The 23133-nt window shown below is 42.7% G+C and overlaps 2 protein-coding genes across 6 annotated transcripts in view; both read right to left on the bottom strand.

Moving 5' to 3' along the window:
* Nucleotides 1-11691, bottom strand: part of RIOX2 (ribosomal oxygenase 2) — a 33368-nt gene extending 21677 nt beyond the window's left edge. For 2 of the 5 annotated variants that reach the window (XM_044940727.1, XM_006074555.3), the window contains exon 1: nt 4135-4603. In XM_044940727.1, coding sequence (XP_044796662.1) covers nt 4135-4566 — 432 coding nt within the window. In that variant the 5' untranslated portion in view covers nt 4567-4603. The other 3 variants (XM_006074553.4, XM_045165185.1, XM_025282455.3) reach the window with 3 other exon arrangements.
* Nucleotides 11692-20540: 8849 nt separating this feature from the next.
* Nucleotides 20541-23133, bottom strand: part of GABRR3 (gamma-aminobutyric acid type A receptor subunit rho3) — a 52081-nt gene continuing 49488 nt past the window's right edge. Inside the window, exon 9 of the mRNA XM_025282459.3 lies at nt 20541-22518. Coding sequence (XP_025138244.3) covers nt 22216-22518 — 303 coding nt within the window. The 3' untranslated portion in view covers nt 20541-22215. The remainder of the gene's footprint in view (nt 22519-23133) is intronic.

Consider the following 23133-nt stretch of genomic DNA (forward strand, 5'->3'; position numbering starts at 1 on the left):
GGGACCTAGAGAGGAGCCACGTACTCCTGCGAGAGAAGGAAACCTGGTTGTCCCAAGGTAGGTGAGGGGAAGAGAGGCAGAATTGGGCCACGTGGGTATCGGCACTTTCTGTGTGCCAGGCTTCACCTACTTTAGTTACACAGCCGTCCCAGCAACCGTCTCACAGGGTGGGTACCATCACCCTGTGGGTGCCCCACACCGATGAGGAAGGAGGCCTGTCAATGACGGATCCAGGATTCACATTCATGCAGCCCCATAACCATGCCTCTACCATAAAGAAAAATCACCGGCAAAGAACACTGCAGAAGCCCAACTTTTAATCATCCATACATGCAGTGCCTGGCACACAGAAGATATTGAAAGGATTTGCTGAGTAAACGAGGATCATGGCTTAGAAGTCAATCGTACCCACTGGAATGGAAAAAAAAAAAAAAAAAAACTACAGAATTAAAAATACCAAATGGGAAAGAATTGGGTCAGCATTAAACAAGCTTTGGGAGACATTTCCATATAAGCCATTGAGCTACTCTACATACAGAGCTCAAGGTTTCTATTTAACAAAAGAATAATAATTCAATGGCACCTGAATAGCTCCAAAGAGTTCGCAGATCTCCCAAGCAATCTAATGTACACCTGGGAGCGGCCAGCAGGATGTGTAGTTACATTTGTACAGTAACTGTCTGTCTCTCTCTGTCTATCGCTGATGGCCTGAGGACCATATGGGTGATCTTATGGCTCCCAACTGAAGTTTCTGGGTCTATAATTAAGAAGCACATGTCTCCTTCTTCTTAAAAGTTACAGAAAACCCTATCATTTGCACAAGTCTTTCATTTCACTTTTAGATTCTCAATCTGCCAAGTGTGGCCCACTAGGAAGAGATCTGGAGTCAAACCGTCTGAGTTCAGGTTGTAGTTACAAGCTAGACTTGAACTTCTTCATCCGCGAAAGGAGGACTCCCACTCTAAGACTGTGAGTGAGAAACAGCATAAAACTAGCTCAAATCTACTTCAATTGCACAACAGTGTACCAGTGTCACAGCTTCACAGCACTGACTGAGGCACAAACAAGGCTCCTGAAACCTGTCTCCTTTCACTCCTGGCCCCCAGCTGTGTCTGGAGCTGCCAATGGAAAAGCGAAGGGGGCGGAAGGGGGCGGAAGAGGGCGGGGAGGCCCTCTCCTCTGCACTGACCTTCCTGCAGAATCAGCTGAATACAATGGTCAAGACCAGAAGCCCACATTAACACCTAAAGAAAGGTGAAAACAAACATGCCAAAAGCCCAGCTACATTTCAGGGAGGATCTTTAGATACATGGTTCAGAAAATGTTTTAATTCTGAAGTTAGAAGTCCTTCCCTCGTAGCTATGTAAGTCACAAATGTGAACTCATTTCTTTCATGTAAAGTGGAGGCTACAGTGATCGCCTCAGTTATTTCAAATGTGTGTTGGAAGATTCAAAAGTGAACATGTGTAAATATTTGGTTAACTCATCTGGACTCCTGATACACAGATTACCCGAAGCGGGTGGGGAACAGCCTACCACTCCCTGGTTACCTCCTCACTCATTTCCAGACGAACTAGGCTAATAAGCTGTGCCCATTCTGTGATGTGACCAAGAAAGTGCTGACTCTGAGTCCTTCAACCCAGACAATGAGGAACTGCCTCTAGACTTCTTGATCCTGGTATCAGTATGCCCATTAGTAAATACACACAACACTAAATCTGCTCACAATATAATACTCAGAACCCAGCTTCCTGTGTAGAGAGTGAACTCCAGAAGCTTATAGGTTTCTCAAGTTCTGGTGGTGGAAGGTCAGAGGGAAAAAAAAAAAACCACAAACGGGGCTTCCCTGGTGGCTCAGTGGGGAAGAATCTGCCTGCCAATGCAGGAGACGTGGGTTCCATCGCTGATCCAGGAAGGTTCCATGTGCTGCAGAGCAACTACGCTTGTGCACCACAACTACTGAGCCTATGCTCCGGGGCCTGGAACCACAACTACTGAAGCCCATGTGCCCTAGAACCCAAGTTCTACAAGAGAAGCCACCACAATGAGAAGCCCTTGCACTGCAACAAAGAGAAGCCGCCATTCACTGCAGCTAGAGAAAAGCCTGCAGAGCCGCAAAGAACCAGAGGGCCAAAAATAAATAATCAAAAGAACAAAAACAAACCCACAAATAACCAGGATGCCTCCTAGCCTACCCTGGGGGCTGAGCTCAAACTGGGAAAGCTCATCCTTCCTGCTTTAATGAACGTGACTTAGAGAGCTGACTCAACAGGGCAAAGGAAACAGTCCTGGCCACTTGAAACTGGGGAAGAGAAGTGTGCCGCACTTAAGCAGAAATGATAGCCACAGAGGACACCACATACGTGCCAAACAATAATTTTCTGCTAGTCTGTCAACAAATTACATGTAATCAGCATCACTGATCTTTTCTATTTAAAGTTCTTCAGTGTCTAAAAACTACTTTTTTAAGTGCTACTTTTAGCCAAGCAAAGAGTCAAGGACTAGCTCAGAGGGAAGTACCACGATGTACAGATTTTCTGAATGCAAATCATGACTTGGTCTGCAAGTGATTTATAAATTCCTTTCAGGTAGGATGCCCAAAAGAGTGGCACCCCAGGGATATTTCAGCTGCTCATGATTGCCCAAGATGAACTATCTGGAATGAGGACCTGTACTGAAAAGTCTATATCCAGAATACAAATAGTACAAAATCCTACAGACAAGGGAAAGGCATTCACAGATGAGGGAGGCCTAATGGATCTAATAAGGCAACTCAAGATCTATAATGACAAGCATTACTAGAACTCTGATGACAGAGACCTAGGCGCCAGCACGCAGCCAGCAGCCATCCTCAGTGTGAAACCTGACACACTGCTCTCCTCCTCCTCGAAGCTGGCATTCTGACTCAGCCAAGGGTCACAGAGGGGGATTTCTGGACGGGAATAAGACTTTTTTTCTAAAACTCAGAAAGAGCCTTCAGTTGTTGGACACCTGTCCTGTAAACATCTCAAACAGATGAAAGAGACGCTTTCAAATTATGGTGCTGAAGAGGACTGTTGAGAGTCCCTTGGACTGCAAGGAGATCAACCCAGTCAATCCTAAAGTAAATCAACCCTGAATATTCACTGGAAGGACTGATGCTGAAGCTGAAGCTCCAATACTTTGGGCCACCTGATGTGAAGAGCTGACTCATTAGAAAAGACCCTGATGCTGGGAAAGACTGAAGGCAGGAGGAGAGTGGGCAACAGAAGATGAGATGGTTGGATGGCATCACCGACTCAACAGACATGAGTTTGAGCAAACTCCAGGAGATAGTGAAGGACAGGGAAGCCTGGAGTGCTGTAGTCCATGGGGTTACTAAGAGTCAGACACGACTTAGCGACTGAACAACAACTAAGAGCAGATTAGCTCATCCTAAATCTACATTTTATAAATGCAGAAACTGGGCACAGAAGCAGCAGATTATTTCTCAAATGTCAATCACTGATGAAGAATAAATAAAAGATTAGTCAGTCGTGAAATCCAAGCTACCCTCCACCTACAACTGCCCCCACCCACCTCAGCAGTTCCAGAACCTACTCTCAGAGCCAGCCTGGCAGGGTGTCAACAAGGGTGAAGTCTCTTCCATAAATGTGCGTCTAGTACATGGTCTGGTCACTGCTCGGAAACCTCTGCTAAGGAGATGTGGGCAGCAGAGGGAGGCAACTTCAAGAATAAAATGATCACCTTGATGCCATCATGCCTTACGTTACAGTGAAGAAACAATCCAGAGAGAAATGTCTACCATGGATCAAAACAAAAACCAGCCCACAGAAATATTCCTGGAGGTGTAATGTCACTTTAACAAACTTTATAAACCTGCAATGTAATTTACTTTTTGCAGCTCAATGACACCGAACCATGTCCACCCTGAGCTGTTGCAGATTCTAACAGTTCAAACAAAAGGGAACATAAAAAAAAAAAAAAAAAAATCACTGAAGTTGGAATGCATTTGAAGACCAAACAGGTATTGGCCTTTCTGAAACTGGCAGGAGACTAATCACCACCAAAACGGATTTATCCCTGAGCTGATCCATGGCCAAATGTTAGTAGTTTAATACACATGAGAATTCTGCCCCTAGGAGAGCCTGTTACCTTAAATCTCTGAGGTTGGTGAAACTGAATTGTGGCCCTTTTCTGATCAAAATCTTGTCTCAGCTGAAGAAAGTGCACTCTGCCATCTTTATTTAAAACCTTCTTCTTCCCGTGGACACAGCGGCAGACGTTCACGTCTTTCCCGTAGTATATACCCCAGCTGCACAGATTCTTCAGGTCAGAGAGCCTAAACAGGGAATGGTAGTACGTGGCCAATGCAGGGTCGTCTCTCTGGATGAGGAGGGGTTTCTGCTCCCAGAATTCCTTGAAAAACGTCTCTGTCTTGATGGGCGAGATGAAACTTTCAAAGAGGCCACTGGGGCTGTCGAAGTTCAAAGGGGAAGAAGGTCCACAGGCTGCCTCCACCTTCATCTGCTTAGGAACAGGCCCTTCCTCCTTCCGATCCCCTGCAGGCCTTGCTTTCTTTAGCATCGCTGTCTTCAAGACAAGGCACAGAGGAAATGCAAACCTGCCAGAAGAACAAGACCCATGCGTTTAGGTTTCCCGGGGCCAGTGTCAGAGGATCACGTACACGCGACCTGCGCGACTACCAGGCCCTTCGTGTGCACATTTCCTAAGTCAAGGCCATTTCCTCCAGGGTTAACACACAACCTGAAGCCGACACCATGTCTTCCAGGGTGTGATTCCGCCTCAGACACCACGCAGAGCACATAGTCATAGAAAGGGAAGCCTGTTTCCTTGCACACAAGCACTAAGTCATGGAATTCATTATTTATTAGAGGTATAATTATCCCAAGTTAAATGATTCAACTATCTCAGCAGTTTCTAGTCACGGTTTTAGCCTGTGGGCATTGACACAGCAAAGTCAAAATCTTAAAATTTGGCTTTAATCAGCAGCAGGTCCCAAATCTAATTAGATGCAACTGAGTAATAAACACTTGGCTCAATCCAGAGCCGCCCACAGCCAGGTGCTCCCTGCCACAGCCCCGCCGGCTGCTTCCTGGGGGCCACCTGGGCCAGTGGTGCCACCTCGTGGCTAGACCAGACCCTGCCCGCTCCCGAGCCTGCCTCAAGCACCTGGACTGCCTCACTCCAAACCTCAGCTTATTCCTGAAAACTGCCACTTTATCAGAAACATCCCATTAAAAAATAAAACAAACAATTAGACACTGAAAGTGAAGGGTAAGACAGTCATATCCCAAGGCTTTAAAAAAGCTATAACTTTTTAACTAAAATAGCAAAAGGCATACTAAAATGGCAACATCATTAATATCTAATGCAGCCCTCCACCCTCCAGCTTCCAGGTGCGCACACATCCCCTGGGAGCACAGGTCTCAGGTGGGACTGAGATTCTGCATCTTCAGCAAGCCCTCAGGTAACGATACTGCTGGGGGGTCACAGACCACGCTTGAGTAGCAAGAGGATGTACCTTCCTCATATTGCCAAAGGTCTCTCAGAACTGCGAGACCAAGCCATAACTGTTGTCATATTTACATGGAGGGGCCCTTCATTTGGATTTCAAGAATACTTCAATTATAGGAGTTCCCTGAAACAGCAAAATTCTATTTTAAAGTACATTTATTTCTAGGGGAGAGGGTCCACTGCTTTTACCATATTCTTAAAGAAGCCCCCATCAACCAAAAAAGATTAAGAAGCATTGTGCTTGTAAAAAAAAAAAAAGTTTTTCCCAAATACTGGCAATTTATTTATAAATGTTATGCTTTCCTATGTTGTTGGGCTATCAATAATTTTCTGTTCTTCTGTCATGATAACTAAGCCATATTTCAGCTACACTGTGGACTGAGAATAATCAATGGACTGGTCTGGGAAGTACATACCCGAACAACATGTTACACATTGCAATAATAATCTATAAATTTATAATTGATAAATTCAGAATAAATCTATAAAATAAACTTAGAATTAATCCCTTTGTCTAGTGTATGAGCCCATTAGTCACTTAGTGGTCGTCCTGCTGATCAGATCGACTGCTTCAGTATCAAGCTTGTGCTCACATGACCCTCATTTTACTTGATAATGGCCCCAAAGTGCACAAGTAATGATGCTGGCAATTCGGATATTCTCTTACCGTGTCTAATTCATATATTAAAGTTTATTATAGCTAACTGTGAATAGCGGAAATGCACAGTTTATACAGACTTCATTGCCATCCATGGTTTCAGGCATCTTTGGGGGACCTTAAAACATTATCAGCCATGGATAAGGAGGCACTACTCTGTAAAACTCACTAGTGGCCTCATTTTAGCTTCTAAATTTTATGCCCACAAACAGTTCCTTCAAAAGATCAAGTGGTTTTGATAGGAAACACAGGACCAAGTGTTTACAATACAAATTGACACTAAAAGCTTGCATGGAAGAGTAAGGAGTTAAGCTTTTTTCCTGGTGGTGGGCTTCAGATATATCACTGATAAGATACATTTGCTGAAAATGTTTCATATTCCTTTTAAGTTAAACAGACCAGTTTGCTTTCTCAATTGAAGAATCAAAGCTTTGATAAGACAAAGTACTGCTACTACTTGGAGCCCAGAAGTGAGGTAGAAATACAAGGACAAATGAAAGCAGACTCAGTGAAGAGCACCGCTTGTGCAAAAGAGTTACCTACTATCCCTTGAGGACTTCCCTGCTGGCTCAGTGGTAAAGAATACGCCTGCAGTGTGGGAGACCCAGGTTCAATCCCTGGGTCAGGAAGATCCTCTGGAGAAGGAAATGGCAACCCACTCCAGTATTCTTGCTTAGAAAATTCCGTGGACAGAGGAACCTAGCAGGCTGCAGTCCATGGGGTTCCAAAGAGTCGGACGTGACTGAGCATGCACGTATGCACTATCCCTTGAAAGTCAGTATGTGCAGATGTCTGGGCTGGGAACTTAGATTTCAGAAGTGTTCCTAACACCACTAACTGAAAAGAGGGACTCACTGTGACTTCACTCTTTGGACAAACAATGTGATTATATGCAGTTATATGCCAGGCAGAGGTATCTACATGATGAGCCCCCAGTAAAAGCCCTGGACACTGAACATCGAATGAGCTTCCCTGGTCGGCAGTATCTCACATGTGCTATCACAACCAGCTGCCGCATCAGTGAAGCGCTTGGTCTCCATCTGCTGTAAAAAATTAGCTGTGAGTCCTAGCAAACCACTGGCCCAGGAGATGGTTCAGGGACCCCTGACATGCTGCTCACATTTAACTGTTAAAAACTGTTAGGCTGCCTCAGAAGGTCTGCGTCATTAAAGGTACTCAGTAATGAAAAAGCAATTTCATATTCAGCCACACATTTCTTATCCCTCACAACTGGTCACTTTTAACTTTACTTAAGGAATGCAAGCAGCAGGAAGATGTAAACAAAAGGTTTGTATTTTTTAAGCACAATATACGAACACAGTATACGCATATTCACTAAAAAGTGTGGTGAAACAAAGTGTGCAGAATACTTCAGCCAAAAAATAAGATCACTTGAAGCATTTTTCCCATCACAATCAGTAACAAAATAAATCCCAACAGTGCCTAACAAATGCTTTTGTTAGAATATGAATTTCACTACTTTTACTGCCAAAACTTACATCATTTATTGTTTCTCTGTGTTCATATTGAAATGATTTGAGGCTCAGTTAATTGGAACCTAGCTTAGAGGTTACTAGGCAAACTTACTATTTCTGATTCTCACATTACCCATATTGTAAGACAACCATTCTTTTTAACAGCTTGTGGGAGGTCGAGAGGAGAACAGATGACATACTCCACCACATTAAACACACAAAAATAGCAAGCTCTATCACAATTTCAGAAACAAAAAGTTAAAAAGAAAAAAGAGCTGTGTGTCTTGAAAGAAATATAGGAACTAAACAAGAGAATACTTTGGAAAAATACAGCCAACACAAGTCTGCCTCTAAACCTCACAGACCACCCAATCAGAAGTTAAAAGTAAATATTTTTATAAAGCTACAAGAGGAAAAAAAAAGCCAGCTTTTAAAAAGCATCTGTTTCCAATTTGAGTTGACTATAGCATTAAAGAAGCTTCCCAGGTGGCGCTAGTGGTAAAGAACCCACCTGCCAATGCAAGAAACCTGCAAGAGATGCAGGTTCGATCCCTGGGTTGTGAAGATCCCTTGGAGCGGGTAATGGCAACCTACTCCAGTATTCTTGCCTGGAGAATCCTGTGGACAGAGGAGCCTGGTGGGCTACACTCCATGGGGACGCAAAGGGTTGGACACAACTGAAGCGACTTAGCAGCAGCATAGCATTAAAGTGTAAAAATATTAAATCAAAAGAAAAGATTCAAGGTTCCTATTTTACTAACTGCCCACAGATGAAACACAGCCACTAATCTAAACAATTTGAAGGATTAAACTCCACAAGAAAATCAATATTGATACCCATTCTACAGCCAGAAAACACAAACAAAATCTTAATATTTTTAAGTGCCCTAACGTTCTTTTCTATGGTAATAGTCACTGACCAGAGGTCTTAAGGCAGGATACCTATCTGCACATTCCCAGAGCTAGTACAGAGCAGGACACATAGGAGGGTCCTCAAACACTTGCTGAGTGCATTTCTTTTTCACCTTTTGGATACAATTTTGGAGGGAAAAAAATCTCAAAAGCCTTACATAAAACAGAGTTGGGGGAAAACAGATAGTTTGTTCAGTGGGGTTATTCTTATAATGGCAGCCCAAGCTTGGGTAGTCCAGTCTTTTCAGACCTGAAAGGCACCTTAGCCATCACCAACCAGAAGGAGGTGTGTCTTTTAATCTCCAGAGCTGTGTTTTACAGACTGTAGTCAAGTCACCAGGAAAGCTTGTTAGTATGCAAATTTATGGGCCCCTTATCAAGCCTATTTAGCATTTCTGGGAGCCAAGGCCCAGAAACCTGCAGTAACTCAGTCAAAACAAAAGTTTTTTTTTTTTTTAAGTTATCCGCAGTAATTTTAGAAGTTTTAAAATTTTAAAAAGTTATCCGCACTAACATAGAAGAAGATCTAGGCAAACTCAAGCTCGGTTAATTACACTCAAATAAGCTGACAGAAATGATACATCATCACCTGTAACATGGTTCCCTACTGCTGCTGCTGCGTCGCTTCAGTCGTGTCTGACTCTGTGCGACCCCACAGACAGCAGCCCACCAGGCTCCCCCGTCCATGGGATTCTCCAGGCAAGAACACTGGAGTGGGTTGCCATTTCCTTCTCCAATGCAGGAAAGTGAAAAGTGAAAGTGAAGTCACTCAGTCGTGTCCGACTCTTAGCGACCCCATGGACTGCAGCCCACCAGGCTCCTCCGTCCATGGGATTTTCCAGGCAAGAGTACTGGAGTGGGATGCCATTGCCTTCTCCAACAAGGTTGCCTCAGTCAGTCAGTTCAGTTGCTCAATCATGTCCAACTCTTTGCAACCCCATGAACTGCAGTATGCCAGGCCTCCCTGTCCATCACCAACTCCTGAAGTTCACTCAAACTCATGTCCATCGAGTCGGTGATGCCATCCAGCCATCTCATCCTCTGTCGTCCCCTTTTCCTCCTGCCCCCAATCCCTCCCAGCATCAGAGTCTTTTCCAATGAGTCAACTCTTCGCATGAGGTGGCCAACGTACTGGAGTTTCAGATTTAGCATCATTCCTTCCAAAGAAATCCCAGGACTGCTCCTTCAGAATGGACTGGTTGGATCTCCTTGCAGTCCAAGGGACTCTCAAGAGTCTTCTCCAACACCACAATTCTTCGGCTCTCAGCCTTCTTCACAGTCCAACTCTCACATCCATACATGACCACTGGAAAAACCATAGCCTTGACTAGACGGACCTTTGTTGGCAAAGTAACGTCTCTGTTTTTCAATATGCTATCTACGTTGGTCAAAACTTTCCTTCCAAGGAGTGAGCATCTTTTAATTTCATGGCTGCACTCACCATCTTCAGTGATTTCGGAGCCCAAAAAAATAAAGTCTGACACTGTTTCCACTGTTTCCCCATCTATTTCCCATGAAGTGATGAGACTAGATGCCATGATCTTAGTTTTCTGAATGTTGAGCTTTAAGCCAACTTTTTCACTCTCCTCTTTCACTTTCATCAAGAGGCTCTTTAGTTCCTCTTCACTTTCTGCCATAAAGGTGGTGTCATCTGCATATCTGAGGTGATTGATATTTCTCCCGGCAATCTTGATTCCAGCTTCTGCTTCTTCCAGCCCAGCGTTTCTCATGATGTACTCTGCATATAAGTTAAATAACCAGGGTGACAACATACAGCCTTGACGTACTCCTTTTCCTATTTGGAACCAGTCTATTGTTCCATGTCCAGTTCTAACTGTTGCTTCCTAGGCCGACCTAAAAGATTTCTCTTGGGGGATGTTTATCAAGACAGGGAAAAGCGGTTCTCCTATTGACCTAAAGCAGGGATTGGCACTTATCTTTTCAGTTCTATCTTAGAAATAATGGATTGAACCTCATTAATACATTTTAGTAATCATGACTTGTTACAATGGATGAGGGCTGAGAACCAAAACTATCCAAGCGATGGTGGAAGACGCTTGAAAAATCAGGTTTTTCCACTTAAAGATAAGCCCAGTGAAATCAAAGGCCTGGCGCTGAATTTACAGCTGATTTTTGGAGTAGTCAGGAGGCTTCCCAGATGGTGCAGCAGTAAAGAATCTAACTGCTAATGCAGAAGATCCAGGTTCCATCCCTGGGTTGGGAAGATCCTCTGGAGAAGGGAATGGCTACCCACTCCAGTATTCTTGCCTGGAAAATCCATGGGCAGAGGAGCCTGGCGGATACAGCCCATGGAGTCGGAAAGTCGGACATGACTGACCACTCACGCAGGCACGCACTGGAGACAGCAAAAGCCAAGCCAACACTTCCAGAAAACACATGAACCACCAACCTGATCTCATTAACCTGATAGATGACCCGACAGCAGTCGGGGAGCCATTCTAGAAATATTCAGTGAGGAAAAAACGTCTGGGAGGGTAAAGTGTCATTTATAAAGTCAGTGTGGGGCGAGAAAAAGGCAGCTGTCTCTGCCCGAACTTCAGGTTTCCCTGCGGTAAAGCCCGGGGCTCTTAGGCCCGCCAGGGAGCACAGCCCACGTGGTGCCCGCGCTCCCAAACCGCCGGCCACGAGTGCGAGAGCGGGCATCACACTCGCTGCGAAACCTGCGAACTTTCGTGTGCTTGTCCAGTCTCAAGACCACCAGCCGAGCACGTGGCTTCTCTCAGTGCCTAGGCCACTCCAGACCCTAACCCCGATCTGAGCGGCGCCAAACCGGCGTGCGCAGTCTCCGTGTGCAGGGCCCAGCGAACACCAGCGCTCTCCGGCCGGGGCCGGGGTGCACCGAAGCTCCCGGCCCGAGTCCTGTGGTTCCCCCCTACCCGGATCTTGCTCCACCCACACTCGCGCTTGGGCGTCGGGAGAATGAGCACCAACCCAGACAGCCTAGAGGCGGACGCCAGGCCGGGACGGAAGCACTCACCGGATTCAAGGCACTTGCGCGCGGCCTCCAGCGTAACGGTCGGCTACGCGAGCCAGGGGCGGGCCTGCGCGGCGCGGGCCCGGGGCGGGGCGGCGCGGCGCGGGCGCGGCGCGCGCATGCTCGGGGCGACCCCTCCTCTCTGAGCCGGCCTCCCGGCTGGCTAACCGAAGGAGGTAGGGGCCACTCCTAGTGTCTACGTGCGGAAGGGTGTTTGGAGTTCATCCCTATAGATTTCTTTTTTTGCTATTAAAGGAAATAAATGAGGGCTTTTCTTGAATTGGTGAGGCATGAGGCTCAGGGTTTGGGGGGACGTGATCTAGTACAATCCTGTTCCTTTAATGAATGGAGAAACTGAGGCCGGAAAGGGGGAAGTGAGCTGCCCAAGTTTAAGGAGCTAGTTAGTGGTGCAGGTTCTCCATCGCTTTCTTTGGGGCGCTCTGCTACGCTGTGTTGCTTTGTACTAAGTCAACTGTAATTTGTATCATGTTGCTCCCGGAGAGAGAATAATGATTTAAAAAGGATACTGGAAATTCTTGAGACCGGCTGTAAAAGCAAAGAACAAAAAGGAATGATTTGAGTAACTACGGCCTAACACTCTCCTTTTGACTCATCGGGACTTTTGGGCGGGGAGGCCTGGAACCAGTGGGCAGAGGATCAACTAACTGTTCACCTTTGCTCTGGCCTGTGCAATTTTTGCTCTCCAGACAGCCAGAGGGGACACAAAGGAAGTCCTTATTTCATTCTGTTAAGATGATTGAGACCAGAAGCTGTTTCTGATGGTCAAGTGACAAGCAAATGGGAACAAAGTATACCCTTATCTTATGCTTGTCAAAACTAACAATAACGAATATTTCCAAAAGTGAATGCATAAACTGTGATGAAATAACTTGTATAGGAGTATACCTAATGAAATTTTTACTTGAAATTTTAATGAAAGCGCTAAAACAGGAGACATCTACCATTGTTGACCATATACCATTTCCCACACACTTTTAAAAGCTGTGTACTCAAACTTACTAATCCATACAAAAATCTACGAGAATGCTACAGTTATCTAATTTTGCATGGGAGGAAAAGGAGGTACCAGGAGACTAAGTTATTAGCCAAAGGCAGGCTTTCTTACCATGGGCACTACTGACATTCGGGGCCAATAATTCTTTCTTGTATAGAGATGACCTGCATTGTAGCAGCATCCCTGGCCTCTACCCCTTATATGCCAGTGGTACCCACACCAAGTTGTGACAGCCGAAAAAGTCTCTAGACCCTACATAATTTCTCTGTGGCGAACCACTACTTTAGTAGTAGCCCCCACCCAGCGTTTAACGTCATACTATAATGCAGTTACATGCCACACTTCTCAAGAGGAGGTGCTCGATACTGCCCTGTAGGACTCACTGAAAAGACCTGAACAGGTTCCATGAGCAGCACCCACAGTCAGAGTATATAAAGAGAAGACTGGAAACTGACGGGCAGATTGTGCATCAGTGTAGCAGAGATTGCTGTAGCATTTCCCTGCCTCGCACAGAGTCGGACACGACTGAAGCGACTTAGCAGCAGCAGCAGCAGAAGCCCAAGACAACTGGCAGGGACTCCTGAACCAACAGAGAGACCTGGGGCATCTGCAGGCCATCTTGAGCAGCTGGCTGTTTGCTGAGCTGTGGGCTGTGCTGGTCTGCTCCAGGGCTGCTATCAGAGGAGATCCCAGTGTGTTTACAAAGGTCTTAGATCCTTGAGTCATGGCTTGGAGTTGAAGGAATGGCTTTTGAACAGAAACCCAGGTGGCTGCTTCTTGCCTGGAGGATCCTGAAGGACGGGGCAGCGCTCTGAGGCCCAAGTGCCCCTCTAGCACCCTTTGTCAAATTAAGGACCATTGAGCATCCTCTGGGTGGAGTGGGTGCTGTGCAAAGTACCTGGGTTTGGTACATCTGGATGGTACCCTGTCAAAGAGAGTGACATAGCAGGTGATGAAGGCCAAGCATTAAGAGGCAGAGGGGTCCACTGGCATGGACCAGAAAGGAGGTATGGGGCCACAGGAGGTCCGTCAGCAATCTCAGGGTTAATTTCAATGCACCCCAATGTGTAGACCACTAAAAGAACCTTTGTCTGCATCTCTTGAAAACATCAACATTTGAACACCTGTTATCAGGCTAGCTATATAATTGGTGGAGCTCAGTGTGAAATGAAAGCATGGAGCTTCTTCCAAAGGGAGGGGTAAAGTAAAGTGAAAGTGTTAGTCACTCAGTCGTGTCCGACTCTTTGTGACCCCATACACTGTAGTCCGTCAGGCTCCTCTGTCCATGGAATTCTCCAGGCAAGAATACTGGAGTGGGTAGCCATTCCCTTCTCCAGGGAATCTTCTGACCCAGGTATCGAACTCAAGTCTCCTGCATTACAGGCAGATCCTTTACTGTCTGAGCCACCAGGGAAGTCCAAGTGTCATTAAAGATACTAAAAATTAAAATGGTTCCTTTCTTTTGCCTCCTGTTTATCTACTACAATGGTGCTGTTTTCAATTTGCAGTATTTAATGTCATGTTCTTAGGAGCATAGGAATACTTGAAAGGTGAATGCAGACACGCAGGAGGGCCCTTCGGTGCTTCTTGGAGCCAAGTATGCACAGGAGCACCCGCCTCACAGGCTGTCGAGTTCTCCCACTTGTTAAACATTGGTCCCACACTGCTGTGCCCTGGCCAGGGGTGGGGAAACCAATCCCTGAGGAACTGGTCACAGCTCCAACCCACAGCAAACCAGCTGGAGACTGCAACCTTCCATCTGGGGCACACTCCTTACCTGGATGGTGTGGTTAGAGGCTTGCCCCAGTCCAGTCACCCTCCAAACACACCATGGCACTGCCAGCTCAGGGCAGTTACAGGGTGTGGGATGTGCACCCAGTCCAACCCCACCCGCCACCCCTGATCTGTGTACCTGCCTCTCCTGGGGCAGAGGGAAGCCAGGGACATTGGTTGCCATGGGGATGGGGGTTGGTTGGGTGGGGAGTCTGGGAAAGCAAGGTCCAGAACCGATCTCAAAAGGTGGGAGGCAGAAGTGTACATGCCAAGCCTGGTACATGCAAGTTGTTCCAAAAGTCTTCCCTTCAAAAACAGAGTCAAAGATTATGTTATTCACAATTTCAAGATAGCCACTGCAGAGTATTAAACTCCAAGGGTGAGGCCCTGTGTGAGGGCACTGGCTGTCTGCCCAAGAGATAGGCCCTACCTGCTACCCAGAGGACATCAACAAAGTCAGCTCAAATACATATCATTTCAGTAAAACACTTACCAGTTCTTTCCCTATTCCTCCTCATCCATTCCCGGCCCCTGAACCTGGTGGGATGGGAGGAGGGTGGGAGGCAGGGAGGTATGAAAGAGCGGATTCTACACTATTCCTTGGACAGTTTCCTCGATTGAGGGTGCAGGCCTGAGCTGGCAGGAAGGAAAACAGACCTAAATCAGTCTATGCCTGAAAGTTAGCATCGCTGTTATCAAAGTGAGTGAGTGGTGTGTGTATTGTGTGCTTGTTGACTGATGACTGGACTGATTGACAATTCAAAGTATCCAAGAGGCAATGGAATTCACCTGAGAAGTCAGCAAGGGGCAGAGAAGGAATCACCAATAAAGCATGTTTAACAATGACTGATGAAAAATACAGCCATTTTCTGCTGGTACCTCCAAGTTCCAATTGTTTCACAGAAAACTATGGTTCAACAATGTGATAAATGGTAACCAAGTGGAACTCACTGGAAATTTCTCATCAGTAAAATCACTGCATAAAAGGGGTAAATGATAAAGTCATAAGAGTAATTTGAAATGGGTTATTTGAGTCAAGATGGCATATTGTATTGATTGCTTAGTGACTGTCATGTAATTTAATTGCTTTGATTACCCAAAGACACATCATTTTTTGTTCAAATGAGCAATAGTTATCTGATTGCATCAATCTAGACCAGGATATTATCCAAAATAATCAAAGATAATTAACTCTACATTCAAATCAAATCTTTTCCCAAGATATATCAGACTTTAAAGAGTTCATTTTATGGGTCAATCACATTTTTAGCTTCCACTTTGGCCTTTCCTTTGTTTTATTTTTCTCTCCTACATCAAATCCATATTATCTTTACAGGTCATATTAAATTATTAGGGCTTGTTTTCACAAAGTCTTCTCTTTTCTACCTGAATTGCATATTTATTTAAAAGGTGTTTATCATGATCCAAGCAAGCCTCCTTTCACCTTGATTCAGCATTTAATTTAAATATGGCCTCATTCAAGATATATCTAATTAACAAAACATATTTTAAGTTATTTTGGGGTGGTATGATAGCTCTAACAATGTATTTAATGAGTGGTGTTAATAACACTTCTTTATTAAATTGCAAAATGTGTGAAACACCTGCATTAATGCTCTCTGAAGAAGCGAAGAAATCAATGTGGATGCAAGAACTTCTTTCTTCAGATGCCTTGTTCAGCTAGTCTTCTTGGTGCTATTAGAACGTATATGCCACTTTTAAAGGACACAGGCTTGCATATCAATCTCAGAAAGCCTTATTAGTTCACACTAGGTTTAAAAATTGTTGCTAATGACATTATAACTCCATCTACTTTTGACTGCCTAAGGCAAGAAGTGATCAGCTAAGTAGCACAATTTTGTAGGAAGCCTTTGAAGCACTCTTGTACAAATAAGTTTCTACATTGATCCTAGGTTTTAAAGTAATAGCTCATCCTTCAAAAGACCTGATAATAAAACACAGTCCCATTTTTTTCCCTAAAACAAATTAAGTAGCGATATATTGAAAGGAAAACTGGCAGTTTTTTCCCAGTGACTGTGAAATCTGCCATCACTTTTGGCCCCATCATTGACCAAAAGCATTATGATTAAGCAGGGGATTGAAGAACACCTGATGATGCTGAACTTTTTCTGAAGTTCCTGTGTTCTTGCAAAGTGTAGCAAAGGTTGAAACCTACCCCCACCATTTTATTTTCTGAGAAATGGCCACCTTGCTTTCATACATTCTGAGTTAACCCCCACCATTCCCTTTCCTCAGTGGATATGACTCTTTTGTTTCTCTCTTGTTTATAGCTCTCTTTGGATTTCTCGGTCCCCTTCCTTTTCTTTGAGATGTTCCTAATTATGAACATCCTTCCTATTTCAATAGCCTAAAAAAAAAAAACCATCTCCTTAATTATTCCATGCATTTTGTCTCTCATAACTTCTTTACAAGAGGAAAAAAATATTCAAGTTCTTTATCAAATCCAGGGAAGTCAAACTGCAATTGGAAAGTGATAGGACTTTGAGGAGATGGGAATACCAGACCATCGTACCTGTCTCCTGAGAAACCTGTATGCAGGACGAGAAGCAACAGTTAGAACTGAACATGGAACAATGGACTGGTTCCAAATTGGGAAAGGAGTACATCAAGGCTTGTCACCCTGCTTGTTTAACTTATACGCAGAGTACATCATACAAAATGCTGGGCTGGATGACTCACAAGCGGGAATCAAGATTGCTGGGAGAAATACCAACAACCTCAGATATATATGCAGATCTGAGTGAAGAGGAAATAAAGAGCCTCTTGATGAAGGTGAAAGAGGAAAGTGAAAAAGCTGGCTTAAAACTCAACATTTGAAAAACTAACATCGTGGCATCCAGCCCCATCACTTCATGGCTAATAGATGGGGGAAAGTGGAAACAGTGTCAGATTTCATTTTCTTGGGCTCCAAAATCACTGCAGACAGTGATTGCAGTCATGAAATTAAAAGACACTTGATACTTTGAAGAAAAACTATGACAAACCTAGACAGCATTTTAAAAAGCAAAGACCACTTTTCCAACAAAGGTCCATGTGGTCAAAGCTATGGTTTTTCCAGTAGTCATGTATGGATGTGAGAGTTGGACCATAAAGAAGGCTGAGTGCCAAAGAATTGAAGAAGGCTGTGGTGCTGGAGAAGACTTGAGAATCCCTTGGACAGCAAGGATATCAAACCAATCAATTCTAAAGGAAATCAACTCTAAATATTCATTGGAAAGACTGATGCTGAAGCTGATACTCCAATACTTTGGCCACCTGATGCAAAGAGCTATCTCACTGGAAAAGACCCTGATGCTGGGAAAGACAGAGGGCAAGAGAAGAGAGAAGGGGGCAACAGAGGATGAGATGGTTGGATGGCATCACTGACTCAGTGGACATGAGTTTGAGCAAGCTCTGGGAGATAGGACAGGGAAGCCAGGCACACTCAGTTCAAAAGAGTTGGACACAGTTTAGCGAGTGAACAACAACAGGACTATGAAATTAGGCAGGACTTTACAGTTTGATGTAGTGTTTTAAAACAATGTTTACAAGGAGAGAGTGGGTGGCTCCATCACAAGTGAGGTAGTTGGGAATGTAACTGACTGTTTCGCCTAAGTTCCTGCCAGGAAATAACAGGAGCACCAGGTATAGAATTTTAGTTGAAATAGCAGTTTCCTTACTACCTCCTTATCTTGCTTCTTTGAGGATGTTACTTAATCTCATTGAAATTTTGACCTTCAGCATAAAACAGAATTAGATATAATTATTTTCCTCATTAATCTTCATGTAAAAAGGTACACGTGAATTTACATGTGTGTTTGTGTGTGTGATTTGAACAGGCTTATGAGTGGCACAAAACAAAACGAGAAACCTCATTCATGAAAACTCACCCGCTTGCAAGGATTAAGACAATATACCATAAACTATGATTTTGTAGCAACTCATAGGCAACTATCTGTAATCTCCATTGTTTCCCTACTTACAAAGATGGTTTGTGGCAGCAATAAAATCATGGAAGGAAGCCAGATTCCTACAAATTGGACTGCTTTAATGTAAGTATTTTATACAATACTGAAACTTCTTTTATATACAGGGAAATGAACTAAAAATAAAAAGTTCCTTCAGTGACAGTAATCTATACCCGAGAGCTTCCAGATAGATAGGTGAGCCTGACATGGCAGATTCTAATAGCAAACAGGGATTCTACAAAGAGAATAAATGCTGAAACTTGGATATGGCTAGAAACTTCATTTGTTTCTAAAATAATGTCACATAAATATTTTTTATGTTGCTAATTGCAACCCATTATAATAGCATACAGTGGAAAATAAAGCAAATGTCCCATAGGAGATGGGTTAAGTAAACGGTGGTACACTCATTCAGTGAATTGTTCTGTGCGTATAAAGATTAGTTTGGCCGGCAGGGGGTGGGGGTGGGGGAGGGGGGAGAATGGCATAGCTGTCAATGACAAAGATCAAACAAATTGAAAAAAATATTGCTTATAATCCAAGGAAGAAAACCTAGCTAAAAACAGCACAGTTTAGACACATTTTCAAACAGAATGTATGTTTAATAAGTCAGGGAGTATCCCTTTTCAGTTACCATATCCCCAACATGTTTGGTATGAGGTAAGTGAGTGAAAGTCGCCAGTCGTGTCCAACTCTTTGCAACCCCATGGACTATACAGTCCATGGAATTCTCCACGCCAGAATACTGGAGTGGGTAGCCTTTCTCTTCTCCAAGGGATCTTCCCAACCCAGGGATCGAACCCATATCTCCCGTGTTGCAGGTGGATTCTTTACCAGCTGAGCCAAAAGGTAAGCCCATGACATAAGGGTTTACATTAATAAATGAAAATACATACAAAATATTTTGTTAGAAATATATAATGTTATGCATAGAAAAAAATCTAAGAATATTCATTAAAATGAAAACTGTTTAAGTGGATTTTGTTTGCTGATTGGTGTTTTTAATTTTTATAATAGAATTGTATTTCTTTTGTAATCAGAAAAAAAGCCAATAAAGTTAAAATATATCTGCTTATAGGTTTTTTAGCACAATCCTTATAAAATAGCCTGTTTGTATATTTAGTCAGTTTATAGAGCTGGCTGGCTTTTTCTTAAGCTTGGAAAGCAACTTATTTTCTGAAATCCTCCTATTTTATCCAAGCTTATCCCTCAGCGAACAATCACACACAGTCTGCTCCAGACTGTAATCAGTAAATGAAGTGAAAATGACAATGAGGTAAGCATTATATGCTCTCTGCCACTCACAGATTTCCCAGATAAGTGTGACTTCATTCTTCATGAAATAAGAACCAAACCCAGAAACCTTGTTGCTCCCCAGCAGAAATGAAACTTACAGAAACAGCTCCGTCCTCGCTGTTATCAAGAAGTCACTGACCTGAAAAGAAAATTGAGCTAAAATCCTAGCAGCTTACTCTGAATGCTCTAATAATTCTCTTGAGCAGCAAATATATTTTAGACATTTATTACTGAAAAATAAAATGTCTGTGTTTCCAGACATTAACAAAAGTTACGTTTGGTTGGCCAACAATTGTTCATTAATGGTCCTCAAGAGGAATGTCGAGTGTAAGTGTAGTGTGATAGAGACTCATTTTTCTAGTCTAGATTGCCAAATGTATTCAATGATGCATTTGACTTTAAATTGTGAAATGAATATGCCCAAGGGAAGCATTAGATGTCCTGAATGTTACAGTTCAAATAGAAGAAAGGAGGCAATATTTGAAAAACCAGAGAGTCAGAAGAAGGGAACTGTGTAGATCTGCTTTGTTCATTTGTAGATTTGTCTCTCTCTCTCTCTCTTTTTTTTTTTTTTGGCATCAATTATATACAGAGTATATCAGAAGCAGAAATGTTAATCCAACTATAGTATTTTGCTTAAATAATAGCTACAAATTCTCAAAGATCCACTTAGGATATTAATCTGTTTTACATTTTGAAAATATAATCCTAGAAAATATTATCCCTTTTAAGTCATGCTTAAAAACTATTTAATAAATAGTTTTAAATTTTATTTATTGTCTATCTCCAATCAAATAAAGTTTTAAAATAAATTAAGTTAGCTCAACTTTGGACAGTTTCCTAGAAAAATATAATCCTTAGAAAGTTTTGAAAGAATTGGAGAGTTCTACTAAGAAAATAGAATGAAATATCCCCAAATTAGCCTGCCCATGAGGGAAATCATAATAGAGAAAGAATTTGCCTTTTGCTCCCAAGAGGAAAATAAGTTTCTGGAACATTATGTCATTAATGATAGAGAACCAAAACCAATGTTATTGGTAAACAAGTAGGATGTTATTTGTCTCTTCACCTGGCATGAAATAATTCAAATAATTTTAGCTCACTTTATGGTAAAAAATAAATGGCAAGACACCTGAAAGTAATACACTGTTTATTTCCCTTAATTCAATCCCAGAAATCAAAATAGGATGAGAAATATTTCATACTTCCTATCAAGAGCTTATCTCTAAATGGAATCTTTTTCACAAATACTTAACACGAAAACATGCACACTGTCAATCTACAAAATGAATGCTGAACACTGGAGTTTTTTTCTTCTTACCAAACATTTATTTAATACCCACCTGACCCTATTTACTTAGTTCCACCAAAGTTACTAAAGATTGCTATGGGATACATACATTTCATTCAGTGTTTTCCACTCAACCCCATGTCTGGAAGTATCTTTGTTTATAAACTAAGAGCCCACATCCCATTGTGGATGTTCTTTTCCTTCTTTTGGCATCCCTTTTGCAGAACCTCGGAAGCACAGTACATATAGCTCTACTTTAACATCCATTACGTTTATTATTGACTATAGCTGCCATTTCACTGTTCCTACTATGCTGTGCACGGACTGATGGCAGGAATGTCAGTTTGTATTCATTCTTTTAGTATATCTAACACCTAATAAAGTACCCAGTACATGTAGGAGGTCAATAAACATTTGGTAAACAAAGGCAACTAATTAAATACCTCCAAAAAGGTAGGAAAGCTACAAGATGCTATTATTGAAAATTAATGTATAATAGCAACTTAGTATTAGGATGGGAAGACTAACGTTTAGATTTTTTTGTCCTGCTTGGTGTCAATAATGCACGAAACAATAGTAAAATAGGATAAAAGACTTGATTGGAGACGGAAGAAGGAAGCTCTTCACGAGGATCTCAGCTGTGTGAGAGTCCATGGTGCCACCTTGATGCTAATATTCTTCCTCAGAAGGATCCAATGCTATCGGGAATCTGACAGCTGGCTAGCACTAAGGAAAAGAGTCGCCCTGAATAATTGGCACTGAAAAGTTTTTACTGAAAGTGAAGTCAGTCGTGTCCGACTCTTTGCGACCCCATGGACTGTAGCTTACCATGCTCCTCTGTCCATGGGATTCTCCAAGCAAGAGTACTGGAGTGGGTTGCCATTTCCTTCTCCAGAGGATCTTCCTGACCCAGGGATTGAACCTGGATCTCCCTCATTGTAGGCAGATGCTTTACCATCTGAGCCACCATGGGCATAGTCGAGCTTAATTTTTCACTCAAATGCAGATAATTTACATTTAGAAAGCAAGGAGAGTCCAGATAAAGTAGGTACAAAGCCCTTCCCTATGGAAATTGGTTTTCCACACTATGCATGCTTGTGACCCTTACTGATAGAGCCAAATTCTCCTAAGACCTTAAAGTCTTTCCTTGAGGTAAATCAGTCAACTTTCACATTTTCTTTAGGACAGGATAGGTGATTGGCTGACTCCAGTTTAGTCTGGTACCATCCAACTTATAGTTAAGAGTTGGTGGTTTTTGTTGTTGTTTTTAACATAATCTGACTCCAAACACATTTTATCAATTGGGATTTCCTCTTCAAACATAAATACTCCAGTAGAACAAATTAAACGTAATGTACACAGTGGGAAATAAAATCCTTGAATAGGTGTCAATGACATGGTTATTCTCCAGAATGATTCTACCAACCTGCCCTCCTAGGGATTTTCTCCTCTGCATCCGAGATGAATCTGCACTGAGATTGCCTATGCATCTTCCTTGCAAGGCATCCTCTTCTGAGTGTAGAGAAAAGGAAGTCTGGTCCATGTCAGCCTTACAGTCATGATAACAACCATCAAAGGCCATGGCTTGAGTTGCCTCAATACTGTACATTCTAGAAATCTAACAAAAAGACTTTGTTAGTAAGTCATGAATATGGTTTTAGGAGAAGGAATTACAGTCAAATTCTAAACAATCAGATTTTTAAAACAGTTTTAATAAATAATAAGAATGCTTATTTTAAAGAGTAAAATTCTAGTTTTGCTTCTGGTGTCTGATTAAAACTCATCTTCATCATAAATGGAAAACATCGTCTTAGACATCCATTTTTAATATGGATTTAAAGAGCGAGAATTATACAAATATTTGAGCATTATACAAATAAATGTACCACAACTATAATTGAAAATATTTTCTAATTTAGTCCTGGCCTGTTAGACTGTACCACTCTATGTTTGTTTCCCCAAGAGGGACATTGTTTCAGGTGTTCCTTTCTGTTTCTGAGTAGTGTGAATTGTTTGCTCTAAGTTTGTGAATTGAAATGGAATATGATGTATCAACTAAATGGACTTGTTTTTCAATGTAGTTTTCCTTTTTAGAAAAAACAGAGCAGTATGCTTAATCAGTGGTTTTTTGTTTTGTTTTGTTTTGTTTTTGGTCCCCAAACAGAATAATAGCATCTGGTGATGCTTTCCGAGAAAACAAAATCTCTTCTTGATCTATAGGGAGGTTTAAAAA

This window comes from Bubalus bubalis, chromosome 1 (assembly GCF_019923935.1).
Source record: "Bubalus bubalis isolate 160015118507 breed Murrah chromosome 1, NDDB_SH_1, whole genome shotgun sequence".
Classification (NCBI taxonomy): domain Eukaryota; kingdom Metazoa; phylum Chordata; class Mammalia; order Artiodactyla; family Bovidae; genus Bubalus; species Bubalus bubalis.